This window comes from Zingiber officinale, chromosome 1A (assembly GCF_018446385.1).
Source record: "Zingiber officinale cultivar Zhangliang chromosome 1A, Zo_v1.1, whole genome shotgun sequence".
Lineage (NCBI taxonomy): Eukaryota > Viridiplantae > Streptophyta > Magnoliopsida > Zingiberales > Zingiberaceae > Zingiber > Zingiber officinale.
This window is the reverse complement of record NC_055987.1, coordinates 171,673,247-171,698,496: the sequence shown is the minus strand read 5'-3', so window position 1 is coordinate 171,698,496 and position 25,250 is coordinate 171,673,247. Positions and strand designations below refer to the sequence as shown.

The 25,250-nt window shown below is 39.2% G+C and overlaps 1 protein-coding gene across 1 annotated transcript; it reads left to right on the top strand.

Moving 5' to 3' along the window:
• Positions 1–23,244: 23,244 nt before the first annotated feature.
• Positions 23,245–24,775, top strand: LOC122038414 (probable methyltransferase At1g29790). The gene has a single exon (XM_042598158.1). The coding sequence runs from the start codon at positions 23,316–23,318 to the stop codon at positions 24,555–24,557; it is 1,242 nt and encodes a 413-aa protein (XP_042454092.1). The 5' UTR covers positions 23,245–23,315; the 3' UTR covers positions 24,558–24,775.
• The last annotated feature ends 475 nt before the right edge of the window (positions 24,776–25,250 follow it).

Here is a 25,250-nt window from a genome sequence, read left to right as displayed (position 1 = left end):
CATTGTAATGAAACTTAGCTTTTGCTAGCCCACTATATAATGTGGTTTAGAATCTTCATTTCCATTCCACAAGGACACAGCCTATGATTCATCGGTGAATAGTAAACCTATTAACTTTTCTCCTCTGGAAAAAAAATAATAATTTTAGTTAGTTTTGTTGACTATCTCTGATATAATCAGTCTGACCCCATAGAAATTTCTCATCGACCATCAAAATAAATCAAGAAACGTACGCGGCAGCTAACTTAGAAGTCCAACATCCTTTAATTGTGCCCTCCTCATTTGGAGAAAAAATTTCTATAAATACGCCATAGCTGAGGATCAAACTACGGATATTTGAGTGATAACTTGGATATCCTTCCATGATACCGTAGCTCCAGGGACAAAAATGATAATTTCAGTTAGCCTCATTTACTATCTCTGGAGGTGACCAGCTTGACTCCACGGAAGTTTTCTATCGATCACTAAGATAAATAAAAATTTAGGGTTAAGACCATCTGTGTACTTAGTATGAGTCCATTATATTTTTTTTCCCTTTCTGTATATATCCCTTACCGATTTTGTAAGGTACAAGTACAAATAATAGACTTAAAGCATAAGCATATAATAAAAATAAACAAACCATGTTATCTTGTTTGAAGCCCTGAATGTTGCAATACTCCTTTTGATGTTTCCTAGATCACATGAGTAGAGTTTGGAAGACTTACTTGATCATGAGAATGAAGATGATGGCTTTGCTGATTATATCTTAGATCTGAAGGCTTTTTGTAGACTTTTTTCGGTTGACCGATTAGTTATGTTCGACGACTGATCCAAAATGATCCCACTCAATCTGTTGTTCGAATCAATATTTCAATCGATCGATAAATTACTATGCCATCTTCTTGTCTAGGTTCATTAGCGAATTAGATAAACATCTCGCTCAATCCACTTGTTCAGTCATTTGATCATTAGGAATTGTCGACCGATCCTAACCTTTCTTTCAAGGGTTGGATTGCGTCCGACTCGATCTGTTTTTTAGTCGATCGATCCATCAGAACAGTCAACTTTGATCTTTCCTTTCGAAATTGGATCGTATCTTGGTCGATCCTATCTCCGAGTTATAGGTTGACGGAACAATTCAGTCGAGCAGTAATACTTTTTGATCAACTAGAAAATTAATTCATGTAAAACAGAGTTAGCACAATAGATAAAGAAATAATAATGCAAAACAGAGTTAGTAACATTGTGCTTTGGTTGATTAAATAAGTTGGTCCGATCGACCTCCAGTCGATCGAAAACCTTATTTTTGTACCTCAAACCTCCTCTACCTGACCTATTTGTCACACTTACTTGGAGTTCACTCTTCCAAGATTTCTCATTACCTTGGGTTTACTCCTCTTAAGTTTTCTCTTTGTGAAGCATCCGATCACCTTTGGCATGTTTGGACTTTTTCCTTATCAAACATCTGACCATCATGGACCTACCTGAACTTTCCCTTTGCCGGATATCTAGTCAATTTTAACTTATTTGGACTTTTCCATTGCCAAGCATTTGACCACCCTTAACATGCTTGGACTTTCTCTTTATTAGTCATTAGATCAACCTTGACTTGACTGAACTTTTCTTTTGCTAAACATTAGGTCAACTTTGACTTGCTGAAACTTTTTCTTTATAAGTCATCTAATCAATCTTAATCTGATTACACTTTTCCCTTGCCTAGGTAAGCCTTGACCTATTTGGGACTTCTTAGTTGTCTGCCAAGTGTCTTGTCAACATTGATCTACTTAGATTTTTCACCAACTCATTTTCAAGCATCTAGTCAACTTTGACTTGCTTAATTTCTCTCATTAACTTGATCAACTTTGAAAAAATTACTTGGACAACTTTAATCGAATTCCATTAAATATATTATCAAATAAACATCAAATTTTAAAAGTCGATTGCGCCAACAATATGATGTTAGTGTTCTAACATAAAAATATGTAGTGAAATTAATTTTGAAAAACACAAAACAATCAAATCAAAGTGCATTTGTCACGCCCCGGAGGAGTCTCTGTCCGATGAAATTTCGGCAGCATCTCCCCTGTACGGCGGACAATCTGAAACTTTTCTACATCATCATATACCTCAGTCACATGCGGCTAGAATAATAACAATAATAAAACAACCACCACGCATTTAATATCAATTTCAGCTTCTGGCTGACACAACCACACAGTTTAGTAGTAAACAAATAGAATAGTAATACGATGACTCGAAAATAACCCTACTCAACTACACTCGTAAAGCTCAAATCTGATTTTTCCTACTCCACTACACTCATAAAACACAAATCCGACAAACTCACCTCTTCTGCCATCCAGACAGGCATGGAGTAAAACATATCCAAATCATACCAAAATCCATCAACGATAAGAATCCATACAAGATCCATAATTAAAACATTACAAGACCAAGACATAGTCTGATAGAGAAAACTAAAATAACAACTCGTGATCAACAGAGGACTAGCACTACATGCAATGGGGACTAGCGACTGGAACTGCTCCGGACAGCCTCAACCTGAAAATATCAACGGAGGAGGGTGTGAGTCCAACACTCAGCAAGTACAACTGATATGCATAATAAAGTAAATAACAGACAACACTAATCATGCGTACAGTCTCCTGAATACGAGAAGAATAAATGCAACTGAAACAAAAACAGGAGAAAACTGTACTAACCAGGACCAAGGTATAAAGGTAACAAGGTCGTCAAACCGAGGGTGTCATAATCCTGTATGCATGTCAATCATATGCATCCATATAAATGCAGCAAGTAAATGCAGCAAACACAAACAATAAATGCATCATGCATATGATGCCAATGACATGGTCACCCCTGACGCCAGTCAACCATCTCACACACAATGGTGAGTCCGAGTGGGTAGAGCTGTGACAACCGTGCACTCTGACATCACTACCCCAGATGAGTGACCGAGTGGACGGGATGCTGTCGGAGTACACACATACTCCTACCCCGAAATAATAAATGGGGGAGCGCAATGCTCTCATCTCCCGGTACACGATGACGAGGAGGACTCTCTGTTAGAGTGTATACTAAAAGCCTAGCTTTTGGTATAAACATTTATCTAGAAATAAGAATCATATTGGTCAAATGTCTACATTTATGATAAATGTAGTTGTTCAATTAATTTATATTGTAGATAATATGGTGTGTGGTGTCACACACAGAAGATCATGTTATCGGTTCCTTATAAATTATAAACAGTAGCTCACGACCAAGATGGAAAGGAACAAACCATTGGAAGGTCATAGTGTAATTAGGTATTAGTTTATCTTAACTATATAATTACACTAGTACACTTAGAGTGTATTGAGTAGGACCATTAGAGGTCGTTTCTTTTATACTGACTTTATAAAGAAACAAAGACCTCAGTTATTATGGAAGTGTGTGCTCTTAATCCTAATATAATAACAAGCACATATATTTGATATTTATTTCTTTAATTTATCAATGGGTGAGATTTAGTTCGATGAATCAATAAGCCCGATAAGTTGAGAAATGATATCACTTATAGTGTGTGTTGTTGATTATAGAAGGAAACTGTGTCCTAGTGATCTAGGTTGAGAATGTCCCCAAGAGGAGCTCATAAGGATTGTCATGTTAAACCCTGCAGGTGGACTTAGTCCGACATGACGATGAAGTTGAGTGGTACTACTCTTGGAGCTAGATATTAATTAAGTGAGTTGTCAGTAACTTACTTAATTAGTGGACATTTGTTATCTTAAACACAGGGAGACTAACACACTCATAATAAGAAGGAGCCCAAAATGTAATTTGGGATTGGTGCGGTAGTTCAATAATAGTTCTTTAGTGGAATGAATTATTATTGATGAAATTAAGTTGTGTGTTCGGGGCGAACACGGGATGCTTAATTTCATCGGGAGACCAAAACCAATTCCTCCTCTCGGTCCCTATCGTAGCCTCTAGTATATAGAGTTTTATACCTACCGCATACCCACCTTCTTACCCATCCAATGAGGCCGGCCAAGCTAGCTTGGAACCCAAGCTAGGGCCGGTCAAGACCAAGTGGATGAGTCATGTAGGTGACCGGCTAAAGCTTGGGTCCCAAGCTTAGGTGGCCGACCACTAGAATAATAAAAAGGATTTTTATTAAAATTATTTCTTATGTGGATATCATGATTTTAAAAGAGAGTTTAAAAAATTAAAAATTCCCTTTTATAACTTTCTACAAAAGATTAAGAGAAGAGATTAATCTCTTTCCTTATTTGTAGTTTAAAAGGATGTTTTTAATTTTTGGTAAAAACTTTCCTTATTTGTAAATCATCTACATGTTTAAAAGATAGTTTGAAATTTGAAATCTTTCCTTATTTGTTGATTAAAGGAGGATTTTAAATTTTAAGAAAACTTTCAATTTTAATCATGTTCATGATTTAAAAGAGAGTTTAAAATTAAATATTCTCTTTTATAAGTTTCTACAAAAGATTAAGAAAAGATTTGATATCTTTCCTTATTTGTAGATTAAAAGAGATTTTTATTTTTTAGAGATAACTTTCTTTTTATCCACATGTTTAAAAGAAATATTTTAATTTTTAAAATTTCCTTTTTATTAACAATCATGAAGGGATAAAAATTATTGGAGAAATTTTTATAAATTTCTAGAGACAAATTAGGAAGTTTTAATTAATTAAAACTCTCCTTGTTTGTAGCTTTTATATGGCCGGCCAAATAAAATTGAGAAAGAAAATTATTTTTAATTAAATAAATTTTTCTTTTCAATGGCAAAAGAATTAAGGAAGTTTTTATTAAATTTTCCTTATTTGCCAAGACCAAGGATTATAAAAGAGGGGGTAGAGGAGACTTCAAAGCTAACGACTCTATTCTATTTTTCTTTCTCTTTTCCTTGGTGTTGTGGCTGGCCAACCTCTCTTCCTCTCTTCCTCTTGGTGGTGGCCGAACCTTCTCTATTGGCTTGGAGCTCTTGTGGTGGCCGGATACTACTTGGAGAAGAAGAAGAAGAAGGAGAGAAAGCTTGTATCCCTTGGAGCTTGGTTGGTGTTTTGTTCTTCGTCCTTGGTGAAGCTTCTTTGTGTTGGCCGAACCTAGCTAGGAGGAGAAGAAGGTGCTTGGTGGTTTCTCATCTCGGAAGATCGTTGCCCACACAACGTCCGAGGTTAGAAGAGGAATACGGTAGAAGATCAAGAGGTCTTTCTAGAAGGTATAACTAGTAATTTTTCTTTCCGCATCATGCTAGTTATTTATGGAAATAATACCAAATACAAGAGGCTTACGATTCTAGTATTTCGAATATGTTTTTCGAAGTTGTGTTCTTTTGTTTTATTTTTCCTTGTGATTTGATTGTTCTTTTCGGTTAACCTAAAGTTATTTTAGGAAATTAAATATTAGATTTCTATAAAAGGTTTTGTCTAGTCGGTGGTGGTTGCTCCCATATCCAAGAAGGCCATGTGCCTCGCCACGTCAGTACTGGGAACCAATTATGGAAATTAATATTTAATGGAATTAATAACTTAAGGTGATTTGGGTCGAACGTGTTAAGTTCCGCAGGAGATCCAAGTCAAAACCTAAAAGAACAAATAGATTAAGTTTTGGATCAAACGTGTTAAGTTCCGTAGGCGATCCAAAATTTAATGTAAAAGAACACATGGTAGCTAGGAAAAGGTTCAGACCTTTGTACAAAATTTTTGTACAGTGGAACCTCTAGGCTTTCCGAGTAGCAACCAACAATTGGTATCAGAGCTAGGGTATTGCCTCTATGTATTTGGTATTAGTTTAATTATGCACATGTCATACATAATTTAGGCAGGTTAATAGTAGGATGTGCTAACTTTGTGGATGCAGGATCCAACTATTATGGCTTATAGTTATTATGTGTGTGATTGGACCCTTGGACATGTCAAGGGCATTTTATTGTGTGTGTATGATTGTATTATAAAATACAGCAGGAGCTGTATTTAGTTTTATTAGGATTTTATTTTTTGATCTAGATACATGTACATTCCTTCGAGGAATATAGGATCGAAAAATGTAAAATTCTATTTATGTCGTGGATCGAGTCTTGCAAGGCGTGGAACCTTTTTAGGACCAGAGGCACAGCGGAACAAGGAGCAAGATGGATGCGACAACTAGACCCGGTGGCGGTGGCCAAAGATGGCAACAGCTAGGGTTGACAACACACGGAGGACAACTAGAGATAAAAGCCATAATAGTTGAAAATTAGATTTTCTATTTATTGCTTTTATATTGTGCTGTGTGTGCATGTTGGTTTACATATTTAGTAGGCTAGCATAGTTAAAATTCCTCATTTATAAATAACTAAGTGGGAGAGGGATTTTTAAGTAAATCCCATAGTCTCCATTACTGGTTTGTAAGTGATGCAAACAAGCTTGCGCGTTGGCTCTGAGTGCCTTCCTCCATAACGGATAAGCTTGTTTGTGGATCACTAGAACAGACTTCCATTTGTGGATGACTATAGGAAGTTAATTAAGAGCGTGTGATCTTCCCCAACGGAAGGGGCATAATCTTATTAATGGACTTAGTGTCAAGTAATGGTATACACTTAGACACATTTAATAGTATCCTCCCCAACGGAGTCACTACTATCACTTGTGTGACCAAAGGGAAACCAACTATTGATTTGTCATAAAACTAGATTGGCAACATAATAAAATTAATAAACCCCTCTTACAAATGTTTGAATTTGTATACGTCTACACTAACGTGGCATACAAGATTCATGATGTTTGAGGTAATTTTATTTGTCAAAAAGTTATATTGACAAGATAGTCAATGGGTAAAACCCTCCTCTTACAAATGATGAATTTGTATACGTCCACACTAACGTGGCATGCAAAATTCACGGTGTTTGAGGTGTTGGTGAATTTAAATAATATTGTTTGAGGAATCAATGTTATTTTAAATTCAAAGAGTTTTGACCAAATATTTGATCAAAGATGGATCAACTATTAATTTTATTCGTCATAAAGTAAAGTTGACGAGATAATAAAATTAATGAATAAAATCTCCTCTTCGATTTTGTATACACAAAATTCATGGAGATTTTAAGGAGTTGATCTTGACCAAATATTTTTGTGATTCTTAGGATATTTGTCAATCCCTAGTAGTCATACTATAGAAAAAGACTTAGTAGTCCCAATTGTAATGATTGGAAATAGGACTTGGACATTAAGGTAGACTGTCTTCTTAGAACTAAGAACAATTTATGTGTATTTAATTCATTAGTTGAAACATGTCTAGTGGTGTTATCTACCAGAACCTGGAGTGTAGATACAAGATGTCATTAATCATGTCTGCAATTCATTGCAGGGTTCCAGGAAACCCGACAACTAAATGAAAGGTAAATCACCGTCCACATAGGCACTACTGTAAAAGTGGTAGCAGTGGGAGATGTTTATCCTTTGATAAGAATAAAATATGGATTTTAAGTAATTGTCTTTACGTACCAAGTTTAGAAAGAACCTGATTCCAGTTTCTAAACTATTATAGATATTGTGTCTATTTTGATAACAAAGTTGTTATCAAGAAAAATAGGGAAGTTATCTATTCTGGTATGATGGTTGACAATTTATAATCCAATAACTCCCACGATGCAACAAATGGAAATTAGTAACACATCTTCTAACTTTAAGAGAAAGTAACCTTCGAAAATAAACCAATTATATTTTTGGCATCTAAGGCTAGGTTATATTAACTTGAGTAGGATTCATTGGTAGCTGATGAACTTATGGGTTCATTAGTAGTGGAAATCTTTCCAACCTACGAGTCTTACTTGGAAGGAAAAATAGCCAAGAAGCTTTTAAGTCTAAGGGGTATGGAGTCAAAGATATATTGGAATTGATTCATTCTAATTTGTGTGATCCTATAAGCATCCAGGCAAGAGGTTGTTTCAAATATTTCGTCTATTTTATAGACAACTATTTGAGATACGGATATATTTACTTGATGTGCCACAAGTCTAAGTGCTTTGATTAGTTCAAAGAGTACGAGGCTGATGTGGAGAAACGTCAAAAGTAAAAGTATCAAGACACTACGGTGAGATCGTAGTGGCAAATACCTCTTGGGAGAATTTAGGAGTCATTTATCAGAAGTAGGGATTCAATCCCAACTAACTGCACCTGGTACACCCCAACAGAATGGTGTAGAAAAATGAAGGTATATGACTCTTATGGAAATAAGTAGATTGATGAGTTATTTAGAATATTACCAAAATCATTTTAAGGATATACTCTGGAAACGAAAGTGAATATAGTACCTTCCAAAGTCAGAACTCTCTACTCATATAGAATTGCTGAATAGGCGTAAGCCTATTTCGAAACATATTCGGATTCGGGTAGTCCAGCACATATGCAGAAGAGAGACAATGATAAGTTGGATAGGAATTCACTCGTTTGTGGGTTATCCTAGTGAAATGAAAGTAGGTTTATAGTCTTAAAAATCAGAAGGTCATTGTTAGCATCAATGACCGATTTTTAGAAAAGGACTATGTAATAAACCATGTGCCCATAAGAAAATTTGTTCTTAAGGAAATAATAAAAGACATGTCTAATCTAGTACAAACTGTACAAGATGAGATACCACAAGGAAACTGCAACACGTATCACAAATGATACACAATTACAGAAAGTGCCTTGTTGTAGTGGGAGGGTTGTTAGGCAACCTAAATAGGTTCATGTTTTGGGAGAGTTTTTGAACTCGATCCCTGGAGGACATGAACTTGATCTCCGGTCATATAATGAAGCACTCCAAGATAAAGATGCAGCATCTTGGCAAAGAGTAATGAATAACAGAATTAGAATATATGTATTCTAATAAAATCTGGAAGCTTGTAGAATCACCAAATGGTGTAAAAGCCGTTGGGTGTAAAAAGGTCTATAATAGGGAAAGAGGGATAGACAGGAAGGTAGTAACTTTCAAAGCAAGGCTTGATGAAAAAGGAAACTTTTTCACTGGTGGCCATGCTTAAGTCTATCCGGATTCTTTTATCTATTTGGCAAGTGGATGTCAAGACAACATTCCTTAATGGAAGTCTTGAAGAAAGTATCCATATAAAGCAACCAGAAGGGTTCATTGCAAAGGGCTAAGAGCATCTTGTGTGCAAGCTCAATCAGTCTATGGACTGAGGCAAAGCTTCAAGGTCTTAGAACATCCGGTTTATCAAATTCTATAGATTTAGTAACCGGATAAGTCTTGTGTATACAAAAGGTGTGATGGAAGCGTGGTGGTATTTCTTGTACTATACGTAGATAACATTTTTGGTAGTTGGAAACAATATCAAAATGTTGTCAGAAGTAAGGGTATGGTTGTCCAAATAATTCGATATAAAGGACTTGGGAGAATGTATATATTCTTGAGATCAAAGTAATAAGTGATCGCAAGAAAAGAATATTTTACTTATCCCAAGCTTCATATATCAGAAAAATCCTTGCTCGTTTTAAGTATGCAAAGCTCCAAGAAAGGTTTCTTAACTTTTCAGGATGGAGTAACTTTATCTAAAGATATGTCTCTGTAGACATCAAAGGAGATAAAGGAAATAAAGGCAGTTCTTTATGCTTCGACTGTCGGAAGCCTAATGTATGCTATGCACGAGATCAGAAATCTGTTTTGCCAAGGGCATAGTTAGCAGATATCAAAGTAACCCTGGACAAGGATAGTGGATTGCAGTAAAGCATATATTGAAGTACCTTAGAGGCACTAGAGAATATATGCTAGCTTACAAGGCAGTTAATTTGGTCCTTGTGGGTTGCATGGATTTTGACTTCCAATCGGATAGGGACAATAATAAGTCAACATCGGGGTTTTGTGTTTACTTTAGGAGGTAAAGTCATAACTATGGAAGAGTGATAAGCATAGGTGTTTTTCTGGACTCCACCATAGAAGTTTAGTATATGGCAAGCCTCTGAGGTAGCCATAAAAGCTGAATGACTCAATAACCTCAAGATAGACTTAGATATGATTTCTGGTTTGTCCAAAGATTATTACAATTTATTGTAATAATATTGGTGCAGTAGCAAACTCGAAGAAACCATAAGTCTATAAAGGCAAGTAAACACAATAGAGCGCAAGTACCACCCAATACGAGAAATCGTATAAACGAGGAGAAGTTGTTGCTGCCTAGAATGCATCAGATGATGACCTATAGATCTTTTCACTAAGGTCCTTAAGGCGAGAGCTTTTGATGGACATATTGAAGGGTTGGGAATCAGATGTATGGCAGCAGATATGGCAGCTTAGTCTTTTAGTATAAGTGGGAGATTGTTAGAGTGTATACTAAAAGCCTAGCTTTTGGTATAAACATTTATCTAGAAATAAGAATCATATTGGTCAAATGTCTACATTTATGATAAATGTAGTTGTTCAATTAATTTATATTGTAGATAATATGGTGTGTGGTGTCACACACAGAAGATCATGTTATCGGTTCCTTATAAATTATAAATAGTAGCTCACGACCAAGATGGAAAGGAACAAACCATTGGAAGGTCGTAGTGTAATTAGGTATTAGTTTATCTTAACTATATAATTACACTAGTACACTTAGAGTGTATTGAGTAGGACCATTAGAGGTCGTTTCTTTTATACTGACTTTATAAAGAAACAAAGACCTCAGTTATTATGGAAGTGTGTGCTCTTAATCCTAATATAATAACAAGCACATATATTTGATATTTATTTCTTTAATTTATCAATGGGTGAGATTTAGTTCGATGAATCAATAAGCCCGATAAGTTGAGAAATGATATCACTTATAGTGTGTGTTGTTGATTATAGAAGGAAACTGTGTCCTAGTGATCTAGGTTGAGAATGTCCCCAAGAGGAACTCATAAGGATTGTCATGTTAAACCCTGTAGGTGGACTTAGTCCGACATGACGATGAAGTTGAGTGGTACTACTCTTGGAGCTAGATATTAATTAAGTGAGTTGTCAGTAACTTACTTAATTAATGGACATTTGTTATCTTAAACACAGGGAGACTAACACACTCATAATAAGAAGGAGCCCAAAATGTAATTTGGGATTGGTGCGGTAGTTCAATAATAGTTCTTTAGTGGAATGAATTATTATTGATGAAATTAAGTTGTGTGTTCGGGGCGAACACGGGATGCTTAATTTCATCGGGAGACCAAAACCAATTCCTCCTCTCGGTCCCTATCGTAGCCTCTAGTATATAGAGTTTTATACCCACCGCATACCCACCTTCTTACCCATCCAATGGGGCCGGCCAAGCTAGCTTGGAACCCAAGCTAGGGCCGGCCAAGACCAAGTGGATGAGTCATGTAGGTGGCCGGCCAAAGCTTGGGTCCCAAGCTTAGGTGGCCGACCACTAGAATATTAAAAAGGATTTTTATTAAAATTATTTCTTATGTGGATATCATGATTTTAAAAGAGAGTTTAAAAAATTAAAAATTTCCTTTTATAACTTTCTACAAAAGATTAAGAGAAGAGATTAATCTCTTTCCTTATTTGTAGTTTAAAAGGATGGTTTTAATTTTAGGTAAAAACTTTCCTTATTTGTAAATCATCTACATGTTTAAAAGAGAGTTTAAAATTTGAAATCTTTCCTTATTTGTTGATTAAAGGAGGATTTTAAATTTTAAGAAAACTTTCAATTTTAATCATGTTCATGATTTAAAAGAGAGTTTAAAATTAAATATTCTCTTTTATAAGTTTCTACAAAAGATTAAGAAAAGATTTGATATCTTTCCTTATTTGTAGATTAAAAGAGATTTTTATTTTTTAGAGATAACTTTCTTTTTATCCACATGTTTAAAAGAAATATTTTAATTTTTAAAATTTCCTTTTTATTAACAATCATGAAGGGATAAAAATTATTGGAGAAATTTTTATAAATATCTAGAGACAAATTAGGAAGTTTTAATTAATTAAAACTCTCCTTGTTTGTAGCTTTTATATGGCGGCCAAATAAAATTGAGAAAGAAAATTATTTTTAATTAAATAAATTTTCCTTTTCAATGGCAAAAGAATTAAGAAAGTTTTTATTAAATTTTCCTTATTTGCCAAGACCAAGGATTATAAAAGAGGGGGTAGAGGAGGCTTCAAAGCTAACGACTCTATTCTATTTTTATTTCTCTTTTCCTTGGTGTTGTGGCCAGCCAACCTCTCTTCCTCTCTTCCTCTTGGTGGTGGCCGAACCTTCTCTATTGGCTTGGAGCTCTTGTGGTGGCCGGATACTACTTGGAGAAGAAGAAGAAGAAGGAGAGAAAGCTTGTATCCCTTGGAGCTTGGTTGGTGTTTTGTTCTTCGTCCTTGGTGAAACTTCTTTGTGTTGGCCGAACCTAGCTAGGAGGAGAAGAAGGTGCTTGGTGGTTTCTCATCTCGGAAGATCGTTGCCCACACAACGTCCGAGGTTAGAAGAGGAATACGGTAGAAGATCAAGAGGTCTTTCTAGAAGGTATAACTAGTAATTTTTCTTTCCGCATCATGCTAGTTATTTATGGAAATAATACCAAATACAAGAGGCTTACGATTCTAGTATTTCAAATATGTTTTTCGAAGTTGTGTTCTTTTGTTTTATTTTTCCTTGTGATTTGATTGTTCTTTTCGGTTAACCTAAAGTTATTTTAGGAAATTAAATATTAGATTTCTATAAAAGGTTTTGTCTAGTCGGTGGTGGTTGCTCCCATATCCAAGAAGGCCATGTGCCTCGCCACGTCAGTACTGGGAACCAATTATGGAAATTAATATTTAATGGAATTAATAACTTAAGGTGATTTGGGTCGAACGTGTTAAGTTCCGCAGGAGATCCAAGTCAAAACCTAAAAGAACAAATAGATTAAGTTTTGGATCAAACGTGTTAAGTTCCGCAGGCGATCCAAAATTTAATGTAAAAGAACACATGGTAGCTAGGAAAAGGTTTAGACCTTTGTACAAAATTTTTGTACAGTGGAACCTCTAGGCTTTCCGAGTAGCAACCAACACTATCTGCCGGCTACCACGCTGAGTCACACTACCCATGAGCGGACCAACGGAGCCAAACAAAGTCCAACTGTCTGCCGGCTACAACGTTGCTACACTAAACCAACGGAGCCAAACAGAGCGGAACTGTCTACCGGCTACCACGCTGAGTCACCAGACCAACAGAGCCAAACAGCAGAACTGCCACACACATGTCGATATACCACTAACCCATGAGTGGTGGTGTGTACACATACATGTAACTGGCGATGTGCTCAACAATAATGGAGTAGACAATCACACAGCATGCAATCATGCAAGATGATGCATGACACTAAACATGTCAATATCACGAATAGCATAGCATGCTCCATACATAAATATAAAATGTGTACTACAAGATAATGAATCAAATGGAAGGTACACAATAGATAGGGTATCAAATAAACCCTAGGTCCTGAACATAATGTATCATATGGTTGTGTCACTACCTAAAAGCATGAATGATCAGGTAAATAATAACATGCAGTGCATAATAAGTAAACAAACAAACATATAATAGATTATGTAGTGACCAATCGAAACAAATGGAAGAAACACAATCATTGCTATATGTTAAACACATTATTATGCATATCAAAAGACATAAGTCAAAGTACCCGCCTCTAATAAGAAATGGTCCAATCAGGTAATCGAGATACTCGTCTCGTGTCAAGGTCCTGTGATATCAAACATACGTTTTTATTTAGCTACAATTCTAATAAATAGCTAAATAAAAATCTCTAACCCTGAATTAGGGCAAAACCCTAATTAACACATGAACATAAACCTAATTCACATTCGACAACTAATTACAACCTCCAATTCAAACCTACACAAAATCATGAAATTAAATCATACCTAAATCAATCCATTATCCACTACAACACATAGTCCAATTCCCACAACATACCTCAAACTCACAGCTATAAACAATGTGGCCTGCTGGAAATCCACCTCACCGCCCTAAAGCTTTTGTCGACTTCTACCTAAAGAACAACAAAACATACGTTCCTCTTTGAATTAGTCCAAACAACTGAATTATAGCAAGAAAACTTCTGATACCCGAACCTTACCTCAATATACAGCCGTGCTTTTGCTGCTGGAAAAATTGATCAGAGCCGAAGGTAGAAATCTAGGGCACAAGTGCAGGACAGTGAGCATAGAGGAATATCTAAGCCCAAATCATAACTTAGATCAACACTCACCTTCAAGATCACCACATAGCAACGAAATGCTCTCCAAGATCGCAGCTAGGGCAGAGGAAAGATTGGTCGGAGCTAGGGCAGAGGGTGTGCTGGATTTGCGTCGGCGCTAGGGCACGGATAGGGTCGGTTGTGAACAACCCCCCTTCGGTGTCGGTTGCTCGCGAGGATGAACGGCGACGGGCAGCGTCGACGGTGTCGATCGCGGTGACCAGAGGCGATGCAGGAAAAGGTGAAGTGTTGGCACCGGCACAGTGGCGGCAGCCGATGCTAGAGAAAGTGTGGAGGCATCGCAAGCAGCATCGTCGGGTGGAGAAGCCGAAAAAGTGATCGGCGCCGAGAGGAAGGGAAGGAGAAGAAGAAGGGAAGAGGAAAAAGAACCGTGGAGCGGTTAGGGCATGGGTTCGGCGCAAGAGGAGTGGCGTCGGGTGAGCGGGGAGGAAGAAACGGCGCCGCGGGTCAAGGGAGTCGGCAACGAGTGAGGGAAAAAGAAATAAAGAAAAAAAATTAAAAAGGAAAACCAAACATTTCCTTATTTAAATGGGGAAGCCCAAACTGGCTCTCCCGGGCCTCGTTTTTACCCTCGTTAACTAGTCCATACGGTCTCCGAAAAATTCCAGAAAAATTTCTAAAAATTCCAGAAAATTTCCTTATCATTATTCGCCATTTTTCGATATTTTACAGCATTGATAGCTTAACATGGTTTAACTGTTGGGAGTAAACCCGTTTACAATCTGTGTGATCGTCTCAGAAGCTCTTTTCCACGCTTACGAGTGTGTACCAGAGTCACAAGAACTTACAGTCTAGTAGGTTTGAGTAGATAATCTCAAACTGTCGACTCTAGCGAGCCGAGCCACGCGGCGAGTGGATGAGTCGTGGACACCGTGAGTTGTCGAGCGGCGCCACGTTGCTGTTGCGAGTTGCTGACATGATGTCGAGAGCTACAACACGAACTCAGAGTGGATGCCGAGTCTAGCAGAGCGCTGTCTCCTTAAAACAGATTCGGCTCCTCCACGGGGCTTAGAGGATTAAGTGGGCGTCTGTTTCCCAGGATAAAACGGCAGGATCACGAGCACAACCGAGCACTGATTGTCGTGACGATCTGAACTAGATCCGAAAACTATCATAATTTTTGTTGAGCAAAAGAAGTGCACATCAGAAGGGAAAGAAACATGGGGAGTCAAGGAGGAATGAAAGCGTGCTCACAACACAAAGCTCGTGCTCATAACACAAAGCTTACTGGAGCACTTAAGCTTTTCTCTCTCACTGCTCACTTAAGCTCACTTCAGCTTCTGTTGTTCTTTTCCATTCCTCTCAAAGGTCTTTATATAGACCTGTGCTTGCAAGCCTTTGGTTTGCATGCTTGCCAGCAAGCCACAACGTGGCTTGCTGTTGGCTGTAAGCAAAAAGAGCAAGCCACGTTGTGGCTTGCATGCTTGCCAACGTGCAAGCCACAACGTGGCTTCCATGCTTGTCAACACGTGGATTGCCACGTGGCGTGTAAGCAAGTTGACGATCTTGGCTTTGGCTTGTATACTAGGAAATATTGTTGAAAAATTGAATGAAAATGCGACGTGTGGGTTGTAGTCCCACAACGATTGAAAGCAAGGCTTTCCGACTGATTCGGAACAAAGGGGTTGGAAATCCAGGGCCCAGAGGACATCAACCCATTGCTCGTAAAAATCAGTCAGGACACGGTATGTCTGCGTAAGGCAACTTGTTGGCCAGTATACAAGCCAAAGCCAAGATCGGTTGTGGCTTGCATGCTTGTCAACACGTGGATTGCCACGTGGCGTGTAAGCAAGTTGGCGATCTTGGCTTTGGCTTGTATATTGGCCAACAAGTTGCCTTACGCAGACATACCGTGTCCTGACTGATTTTTACGAATGTGGGGGTGTCTTGCCAAAGTGTTGGTACCTGATTCGAAAAGGATTAAGATAGAACCAAAGACTGTTGATTGCATATTCATTGGCTATGCACAAAACAGCATTGCGTATAGATTTTGTGTGTATGAGTCACACATACCGGAGATACACAAGAACTCGATAATCGAATCGAGAAATGTCTCGTTCTTCGAGCATGTGTTTCCATATAAGACCCGGGAGGATACTAGCTCCTCAAAACGAGCAACCGAAACACCAGGCGAAGAAGAAGATAATGATGACGAGGAACCCGTAGAGGTTGAGCCTAGACGGAGTAAAAGAGTTCGGGTAGAAAAATCCTATGAATCAGATTTTATCACATTCATGTTGGAAAGTGAGCCCCGAAGTTACTCAGAAGCTGTAGGCTCTTTTGATGGACCTCACTGGAAAGAGACAATTGCATCTGAGATAGAATCTATCTTGCAAAATCACACTTGGGAACTTATGGATCTTCCTCCGGGAAGTAAACCACTAGGGTGTAAGTGGATCTTCAAGAAGAAAATGAAAGCAGATGGCACAATCGATAAATACAAGGCCAGATTGGTAATCAAAGGATACCGACAATGAGAAGGCTTTGATTACTTCGATACATACTCTCCGGTATCTAGAATAACTTCCATTAGAGTATTGTTGGCTATCGCTGCTCTATGGAATCTCGAAATACATCAAATGGATGTAAAGACAGTCTTTCTAAATGGGGATTTAGAAGAGGAAATCTATATGGACCAACCTGAGGGGTTTTCTGTGTCAGGACAGAAACACAAAGTCTATAGATTGGTGAAGTCATTATATGGCTTGAAACAAGCACCAAAGCAGTGGCATGAGAAATTTGATAATGCCATGAAGGAATGTGGATTCAAGATCAATGAATGTGATAAATGTGTCTACATGAGAGCCACAGAGAATGACTATGTCATCTTGTGCCTCTATGTAGATGACATACTTATCATTGGGAGTAATGATAAGATAATCAAATCCACTAAAGACATGTTGAACTCAAGATTTGATATAAAAGACATGGGCCTAGCTGATGTGATTCTAGGAATCAAAATTCTTAGAACGACAGAAGGACTTGTTCTTAATCAGTCCCATTACGTGGATAAGATTTTTGAGAAATTCACCAAGAGTGATACTGCGTTGGCACGAACCGCCGATAGATACGAGTCAACATCTATCTAAAAATCGAGGTGAAAGTATCTCGCAGATAGAATACTCTCGAGTGATTGGAAGTCTGATGTACTTGATAAGTTGTACACGACTAGACTTAGCCTACACAGTAAGCAAACTGAGCAGATACACGAGTAATCTCGGTATTGAGCACTGGAAAGGGATAACAAGAGTATTGAGGTACTTAAGGTACACTCGTGAATATTGACTGCACTATACAAGATATCCTGCTGTGATCAAAGGATACAGTGATGCAAGTTGGATATATGATATACAAGATTCTAAGTCTACGAGTGGATATGTCTTCACTCTAGCTGGTGCAGTCATTTCCTGGAAATCTTCTAAGCAAACCGTAATAACCAGATCCACGATGGAATATGAGTTTATAGCTCTTGACAAATGTGGTGAAGAGGCTGAATGACTACAACAATTCTTAGAAGATATTCCACATTGGCTAAAACCTATGCCGGCGATTTGCATACATTGCGGTAGTCGATCAGCAATCGGTCGGGCACAAAGTCATCTGTATAATGGTAAGTCTAGACATATACGTCGTAGACATAATACCATTAGACAACTACTCTCAACTGGTGTTATCACTGTTGACTATGTGAAGTCAAAAGATAACTTAGCAGATCCGCTAACCAAGGGATTAAATCGAGAGTTAGTTGCAAGCTCATCACAGGGAATGGGCATGATGTCGTTGTCAGCAATCAGTGCAGAGGACACCCAACCTATGCTGACTAGAGATCCCAAGAACTAGGTTCAAAGGGCCAACTAATCTGCACTGACTAGACACATTGTGGGTAGCCCAATGAAATAGTGACCAGACCAGGGTAAGCCGATAGGCTTTTAATGATCAAAAAGAGTAAATGGCAACTCTTGAGGGATCACCTATGTTAGAAAGAAGTGAGGCCGCTTCGAAGAGAATTGAAGGCACAATTCTTAGAACTTCTCACAGAACCAGGCGTGTTCATGGCCAAGAATGAACACACTCATAAGACCTGAGCTATATCAGGGAGAGTCTTGGGTAAGATCTGTCCATGCTTACACCAACGGCCGAACAGTTCAAAGACATCACGTCTACTAATCAGCCAGTGAGCAAACAGAGTTTACAAGGGAAAGTTCAAAGGGTAACACCTACTTATCCTATACTCGACTCAACTGTTGAAGACTATCACAAATCCTTGTTTTCATTCATGTGGGGGATTGTTGAAAAATTGAATGAAAACACGACGTGTGGGTTGTAGTCCCACAACGATTGAAAGCAAGGCTTTCCAACTGATTCGGAACAAAGGGGGTTGGAAATCCAAGGCCCGGAGGACATCAACCCATTGCTCGTAAAAATCAGTCAGGACACGGTATGTCTGCGTAAGGCAACTTGTTAGCCAGTATACAAGCCAAAGCCAAGATCGCCAACTTGCTTACACGCCACGTGGCAATCCACGTGTTGACAAGCATGCAAGCCACATTGTGGCTTGCACGTTGGCAAGCATGCAAGCCACAACGTGGCTTGCTCTTTTTGCTTGCAGCCAACAGCAAGCCATGTTGTGACAAGCATGCAAGCCAAAGGCTTGCAAGCACAGGTCTATATAAAGACCTTTGAGAGGAATGGAAAAGAACAACAGAAACTGAAGTGAGCTTAAGTGAGCAGTGAGAGAGAAAAGCTTAAGTGCTCCAGTAAGCTTTGTGTTGTGAGCACGCTTTCATTCCTCCTTGACTCCCCATGTTTCTTTCCCTTCTGTTGTGCACTTCTTTTGCTCAACAGAAATTGTGATAGTTTTCGGATCTAGTTCAGATCGTCACGACAATCAGTGCTCGATTGTGCTCGTGATCTTGCCGTTTTATCCTGGGAAACAGACGTCCACTTAATCCTCTGAGCATCGTGGTGGGGCCGAATCTGTTTTAAGGAGACAACGCTTTGCTGGACTCGGCATCCACTCTGAGTTCGTGTTGCAGCTCTCGACATCATGTCAGCAACTCTTAGCAGCAACGTGGCGCCGCTCGACAACTCACGGTGTCCGCGACTCATCTACTCGCCGCGTGGCTCGGCTCGCTAGAGTCGACGGTTGGCGATCTTGGCTTTGGCTTGTATACTGGCCAACAAGTTGCCTTACGCAGACATACCGTGCCCTGACTGATTTTTACGAGCAATGGGTTGATGTCCTCCGGGCCCTGGATTTCCAACCCCCTTTGTTCCGAATCAGTCGGAAAGTCTTACTTTCAATCGTTGTGGGACTACAACCCACACGTCGCGTTTTCATTCAATTTTTTAACATTAACAACCCTGAGACTCTTGATCCATGATCTTTCAGATGAATCACTTCTGGGAACCTTTATCTTTTCTCTTTTTTGGTAGCACCCGCGGTAGAAAAACCTCTTTAAAATCAATAATCATAGGAAATAAAAATGAAAATAAATATAATACGATAAAAGCTTTATGGAAGAAGAGTATGAAGTTGATAGTTATTCCATTTTGCAACCCTGAGCTTTTTTATAGCCTTATCCTCGAATCCTTTTGTTATGCTGACTGGCGATCATCAACTGACTGTTCGTTAACCATCAATCAACTGATCTATGTAAACTTATTTGAATTTGGCCCGATCAGGATGACATGTGACTATACTTAGCGGCCATTTTCTCCTCCTTGTTCCTCACGCTCCTCAGCCGAGCACCCTGACGTAATCTAAATTTCTTGAAGACCATGCAAATCTTTGCTCATTATGGCCGAGTACGTGGCCATACCTTGTAATTAGTCTTCATTCATGTCATTTGGTGATTGATCGCCAAGTGTCCCCTTTCTACCGCCGCACATTTGACAGTTGATTGATGGTTGATTGATGTGTCATGTCAAATGTGCGGCGGTAAAAAGGGGACACATGGCGATCAATCACCAAATGACATTAATGAAGACTAATTACAAGGTATGGCCACGTACTCGGCCATAATGAGCAAAGATTTGCATGGTCTTAAAGAAATTTAGATTACGTCAGGGTGCTCGGCTGAGGAGCGTGAGGAACAAGGAGGAGAAAATGGCCGCTAAGTATAGTCACCTGTCATCCTGATCGGGCACGGATAAGCGATTATCACACAACCGAGCGACTGACGCATGTTTTACTTCGAAGGCTGAGGACAAGCGATAGTAACAGACCCAATCCAGCGAAATAAGGCCAAACGGCGTGGACATGCACACCGATTAGTACCTTGAGCATATGGGCCGATTGGGTCTTAGAGTCGACGAAGACACATCTGGTCCAATCAATTGGACTTGTAGCTTCCTTTGATTAGACTTGAAGGGGAGACTTGTGATGCGACGATAAGAGGAGGCCCACCTGGCACGGGGTTAACTGCCAGGGTGGAGTTCAAAGTCAAGATGATCAATGCCCAAGTGTCAAAGGGCCTAATGAAAGATAAATGTAACGGTCGGCCGAGACAATTAGGGCTTTATTGACGGGAGATATGTCAGAGTGGACAATCCTTCCGACTCGGGAAAATATCATGGGCAGGCGCTCAGATCATATTATCAAGACACTGAGGGAGACCGGATAGTTTGTCCAAACGGAGGAAGGCAGGTTACTATAGACACTAAACGGAAGAGCAACTGAAGTTAACATAGCGGAGGATTCCTGGCCGAGCGGCTACCCGCTCGGCCAAGCAACGAGACCTGACTGTGGACAGAGTCGAGTCTTGGGTGAGAGGCTGATCCGCTTGGCCAAGCAGTAAGATGGTGGTCCTCATGATATCCTTTCATAGGACATAGTGGAAGACATGGCCTTGAACATATTGGAGAACGTGACCACTAACATATCAGAGAACGTGCTCATGTCTCGAGGAGCGTGTACGTTGTCCACCAGGGCTCTATCTAAAGGAGGGGGTACATCTCCGGCGAAGGTACGCATAATTTATTTTTGAAGCATAATTTTACTATTGTTCCACTTCTCCATATTTTGGTGATTGACTTGAGCATCAAAGAGCCAATGCCGAGGACCCCTTCCTCGGCTCGACACTAACGTCGTTTCTTTTGCAGAGTGAAGGGGAGTCCACATCCGATCAGCGAAACCACCACCTCCCTAACTTTCCACTCGTTCGCTTTCAGACAGGATCACCTCCTATAATGGAAAGCATTTGGAATTACGTGGCAATCCTCATCTCGAACTCTTTCAGGATTATTCATGCGATCTAAAAGAGAGATAAATCATATGAGAACCTTTTGCATGAGGTCAAATGACCCATGATGAATTAAACATACAATTCCATAATTTATTATGACAACACCACCTATAAACACCAACTATATCAACTTATGGGAGCAATGATCTGATCAAAAAATCATTGTTCTCATTATATTAGAGTAAATTGGTATTTGAGTGCATAAATATAATTCAGAGAGGTAAACGAATATATAGGAATTAGTTTTATGTCAATCCAAGATCGTTTGATTTATCAATTAATTTTATTTAAAATCTGCTTTGATTAAAAAAATATAAATCAACCGACTACAGTCTACTAAAATTTTTTGCTTTTGATACAAAACAAAATATTAATAAAAAAAAATAAACGACTCATAGGGATAAAATGAAAATAAATATGTGATTTGATAATTTTAAATTACCCTATACAATTTGGTAATTTTAAAAAGAAAAAATACCTTTAACCCCCTCTATTTTCTATGAAGTAGCATTTTACCCTCTATATTTTAAAAATAACATTTAACTCCCTTTGACTAAAGTAAAATGTGAAAAAAATTATAAAAGATAATTATGGCCTTGTTTTTTTGATATATTTTTTTTATCATATTAAGAGGAATAAATCATATTGAATTTATTGATAATTTACATCTATTTTTATTTCTTTTGTTGATATCTGAACTAATTTTAGATAATTCAAGACCCTAATTGATATTTTCAACATCATGACTACTAATTTACTAATTAAAATCAATCAATTATACGTAACCTCTAGTAATATATAAAGATTTTAATACTTAATTATACGAATAAAATAAAATAAAGTAGTTTAAAATATATATTTTCATCGCCCCGTTGTGCAGCCTTAAAATACAATGTATCATAATTATTTTTTCATTTCGCTTAAATTCAAAATTTTAGATCCGCCTCTGTTTATGATTATATAAGGTTCCGCGAAAATAAGTGGAGGTATAATTTCCTTTTTTTATGCAAAGACAAATTTTCTTCATCTTCTTTGAACTCATTTGCTTTCTCATGCATGCACGTGAGCCTCACATCTCAATTCATCATTGACTTAACTGTCAAAGAAGCTAACATCGACAATGTCATTCCTCATCTGACAAACTTTGCTTTGTAGGACACTAAGAGCAGACACACCAACAAACCGACATCAACCACAAATTCGAGCGAGTGACGAAGGATATCATCACTAGATGCTTTTATATTTTTTATCCTTTTATGTATATTTTTCTTTTTATGTACATCATCGATCTAATTAATTAATAATTAAAAGTTGACCCGAAGACATATGCAATTTACCCTTAAAATATATATACTTTCTTTTTAATTTATAAAAAAAATTAAAAACATAAGGATATAATTATTTTTTATAGATTTTTTCATATTAAACTTTGATGGGTAAATGTGAAAGGATAAAATACTACGGAATAAAAAACATTGAAGGGGTTAAATATATTTTTCCCTTCTAAAAGCTTCCCTACTCGATAAACAAATTGTTTATTCTACCAAAAGAATGCTCCCAACTCTTCTTCAGTATTTGTTTGACAATATCTTTTATGTATAAATATACCCCATAATTATTACTATTATTTCATTATTATTATTATTATTGTAATAATAATAATTTTTATTATCCACGGGAGGTGAGGTGAGCAAACCGACAAGGATGTTCGTCATCCCCTCAAACCCGCGTCTAAGGCATAAACTTGCGCGTGAAAGAGAGAGAAAGAGAGGCGCTTCACGTGCTCACTCCCTCCCTCCCTCCCTCCCTCACTCACTCCACTACGCCAGACCCAGACGCCACAGGCACAGCAGCCATGGGCTCTGTTTCCCTCAAGATCGGCGACGGCACCGCTCGATTCCGCCGCGCGACACTATGCTCCTCCGCCCTCCACCTCATCATGCTCGCCTCCGTTCTCACCACCAACCTCTTCGCTCTCTACGCCTTCACCTCCTCCCCCTCTTCCTTCTCCTCTCGCCACTCACTCGACTCCGGCGCCACCGCCGACTCCCGCAACATCTCCCTCATCTCTGAGCACGTCGCCATCATTGTCCGCGAGATCGAGTCCTCCCAGCGCCGCCTCCACCAGATCGAACGCGAGCTCGCCGGCTACGACACCTTCGATCCCACCAAGCCCTCCCTCCCTCCCGACCTCAAGCTTTTCCTTGCTCGCCACCCCCTTCCCCTTGGCCGCGACACTCGCTCCGGCATCACCGAGATGGTTGCTTCCGTCGGCCACTCCTGCGCCCGCTCCCCGGCCGCCGATCTCCTCACCCGATACATGTCCTACAAACCCGCCGTCCCTTGCCCACTCGACGACCCCTTCCTCTCCCAGAAACTCGTCGCAAAGGCCTGCGAGCCCCTCCCTCGCCGACGCTGTCTTTCGCGCCCAACAGTCCCCGTTGCTGCTTCTCGCCTCCCCTTTCCTCAGTCCCTCTGGAGCCCCGGCGCCAAGAACCCTGGCGCCGGCGTCTATGGCATCGACAAGCAATTATGGATAAAACCTGGCGGAAAAAACGATTTTTTGATCGATGATGTCCTGGCTCTCGCCCGCGGCGGGATCCGGATCGGGTTCGACATCGGAGGCGGAGCTGGGAACTTTGCAGCCCGCATGGCGGAGCGGAACGTCACCATCATGACGTCAACCCTTGAAGTAGGGGGAAAGCAGATGAACGAGTTCATAGCTGCTCGGGGCCTCTTCCCTCTGTTCCTTTCCCCTGCACAGAGGTTTCCGTTCTATGACTCGGTATTCGATCTGGTGCACACAATGAATGCCTTCGATGAGGGTGGAGCTCCGGCGCTGGGGCAGGCAAGCCGTACCGAGGCGCTTGAATTCTTGATGTTTGATATCGATCGTGTCCTCAGACCAGGGGGCTTCTTCTGGCTTGATAACTACCTGTGTGCTGGCGATGAGCAGAAGCGTCTGGTGACCAGGCTTATGGAGAGACTTGGGTACAAGAAACTCAAATGGGTGGTGGGTGAGAAGGCCGAAAAAAGCAGCTCGGAGAAGGCGCAAGTTTATATCTCCGCTGTGCTAGAGAAGCCGGTTAGAGGCTGAAGTACTGCAGCATTGTTCGATGGAGGATAGGTGCTATCACGGTATGGAAAATTCCAGTTAAATTCTTTGATCCCCATTGTTTTGGTTCTTATAATGATATAATTCCTTGGCTAGTTATTTTTATGGAATTCATTTATCAAATTACTGAATGTTGAATAAAGTGTAACACTGGACTGGTGTTTGTTCTCTCATTTAAACAACTAAACTGCTTCTGGGCAGATGTAGAGTAGCTAGGTATCTTCTTTAGAATTAAAGTGCTACCATGATCAAATTTGTTTCCAAAACAAAGAAGAAATTATCTAATTCATCTATAGCAAATAGCAATATACATTGATTATTTTGTTATCCATGTTTGTTAATTTTCTGTATAATGATCAAATGGTTGTACGTTCTTTTGATTAGTTTTGGTCTTTGACCATGAGGCTTCCTCACGGCACCGCGGGAGCAACAAACCAAAACCTCTCTTTGTTAAACCACTCCCAAGAGTATCATTCTTATGAGTACTTGAGGGTAAATTTATCTCTAACTTGCAAAACATATTGGCTCAGCTTCTCATTTCGGGCTACTCTAAAGTCACCACCATACTTGTTATCTATAACACTAAAGGATAGGCAGTGTTTAAAATTGTTCTCAACACCCATAATTGAACATGTAAAGCTGTCAATATTCAACATAAGTATTTGTATAGCTTAT

Bases quoted from the DNA above. Each gene is read 5' to 3' on its own strand.
- LOC122038414 (XM_042598158.1), top strand. From the start codon at position 23,316: ATGGGCTCTGTTTCCCTCAAGATCGGCGACGGCACCGCTCGATTCCGC.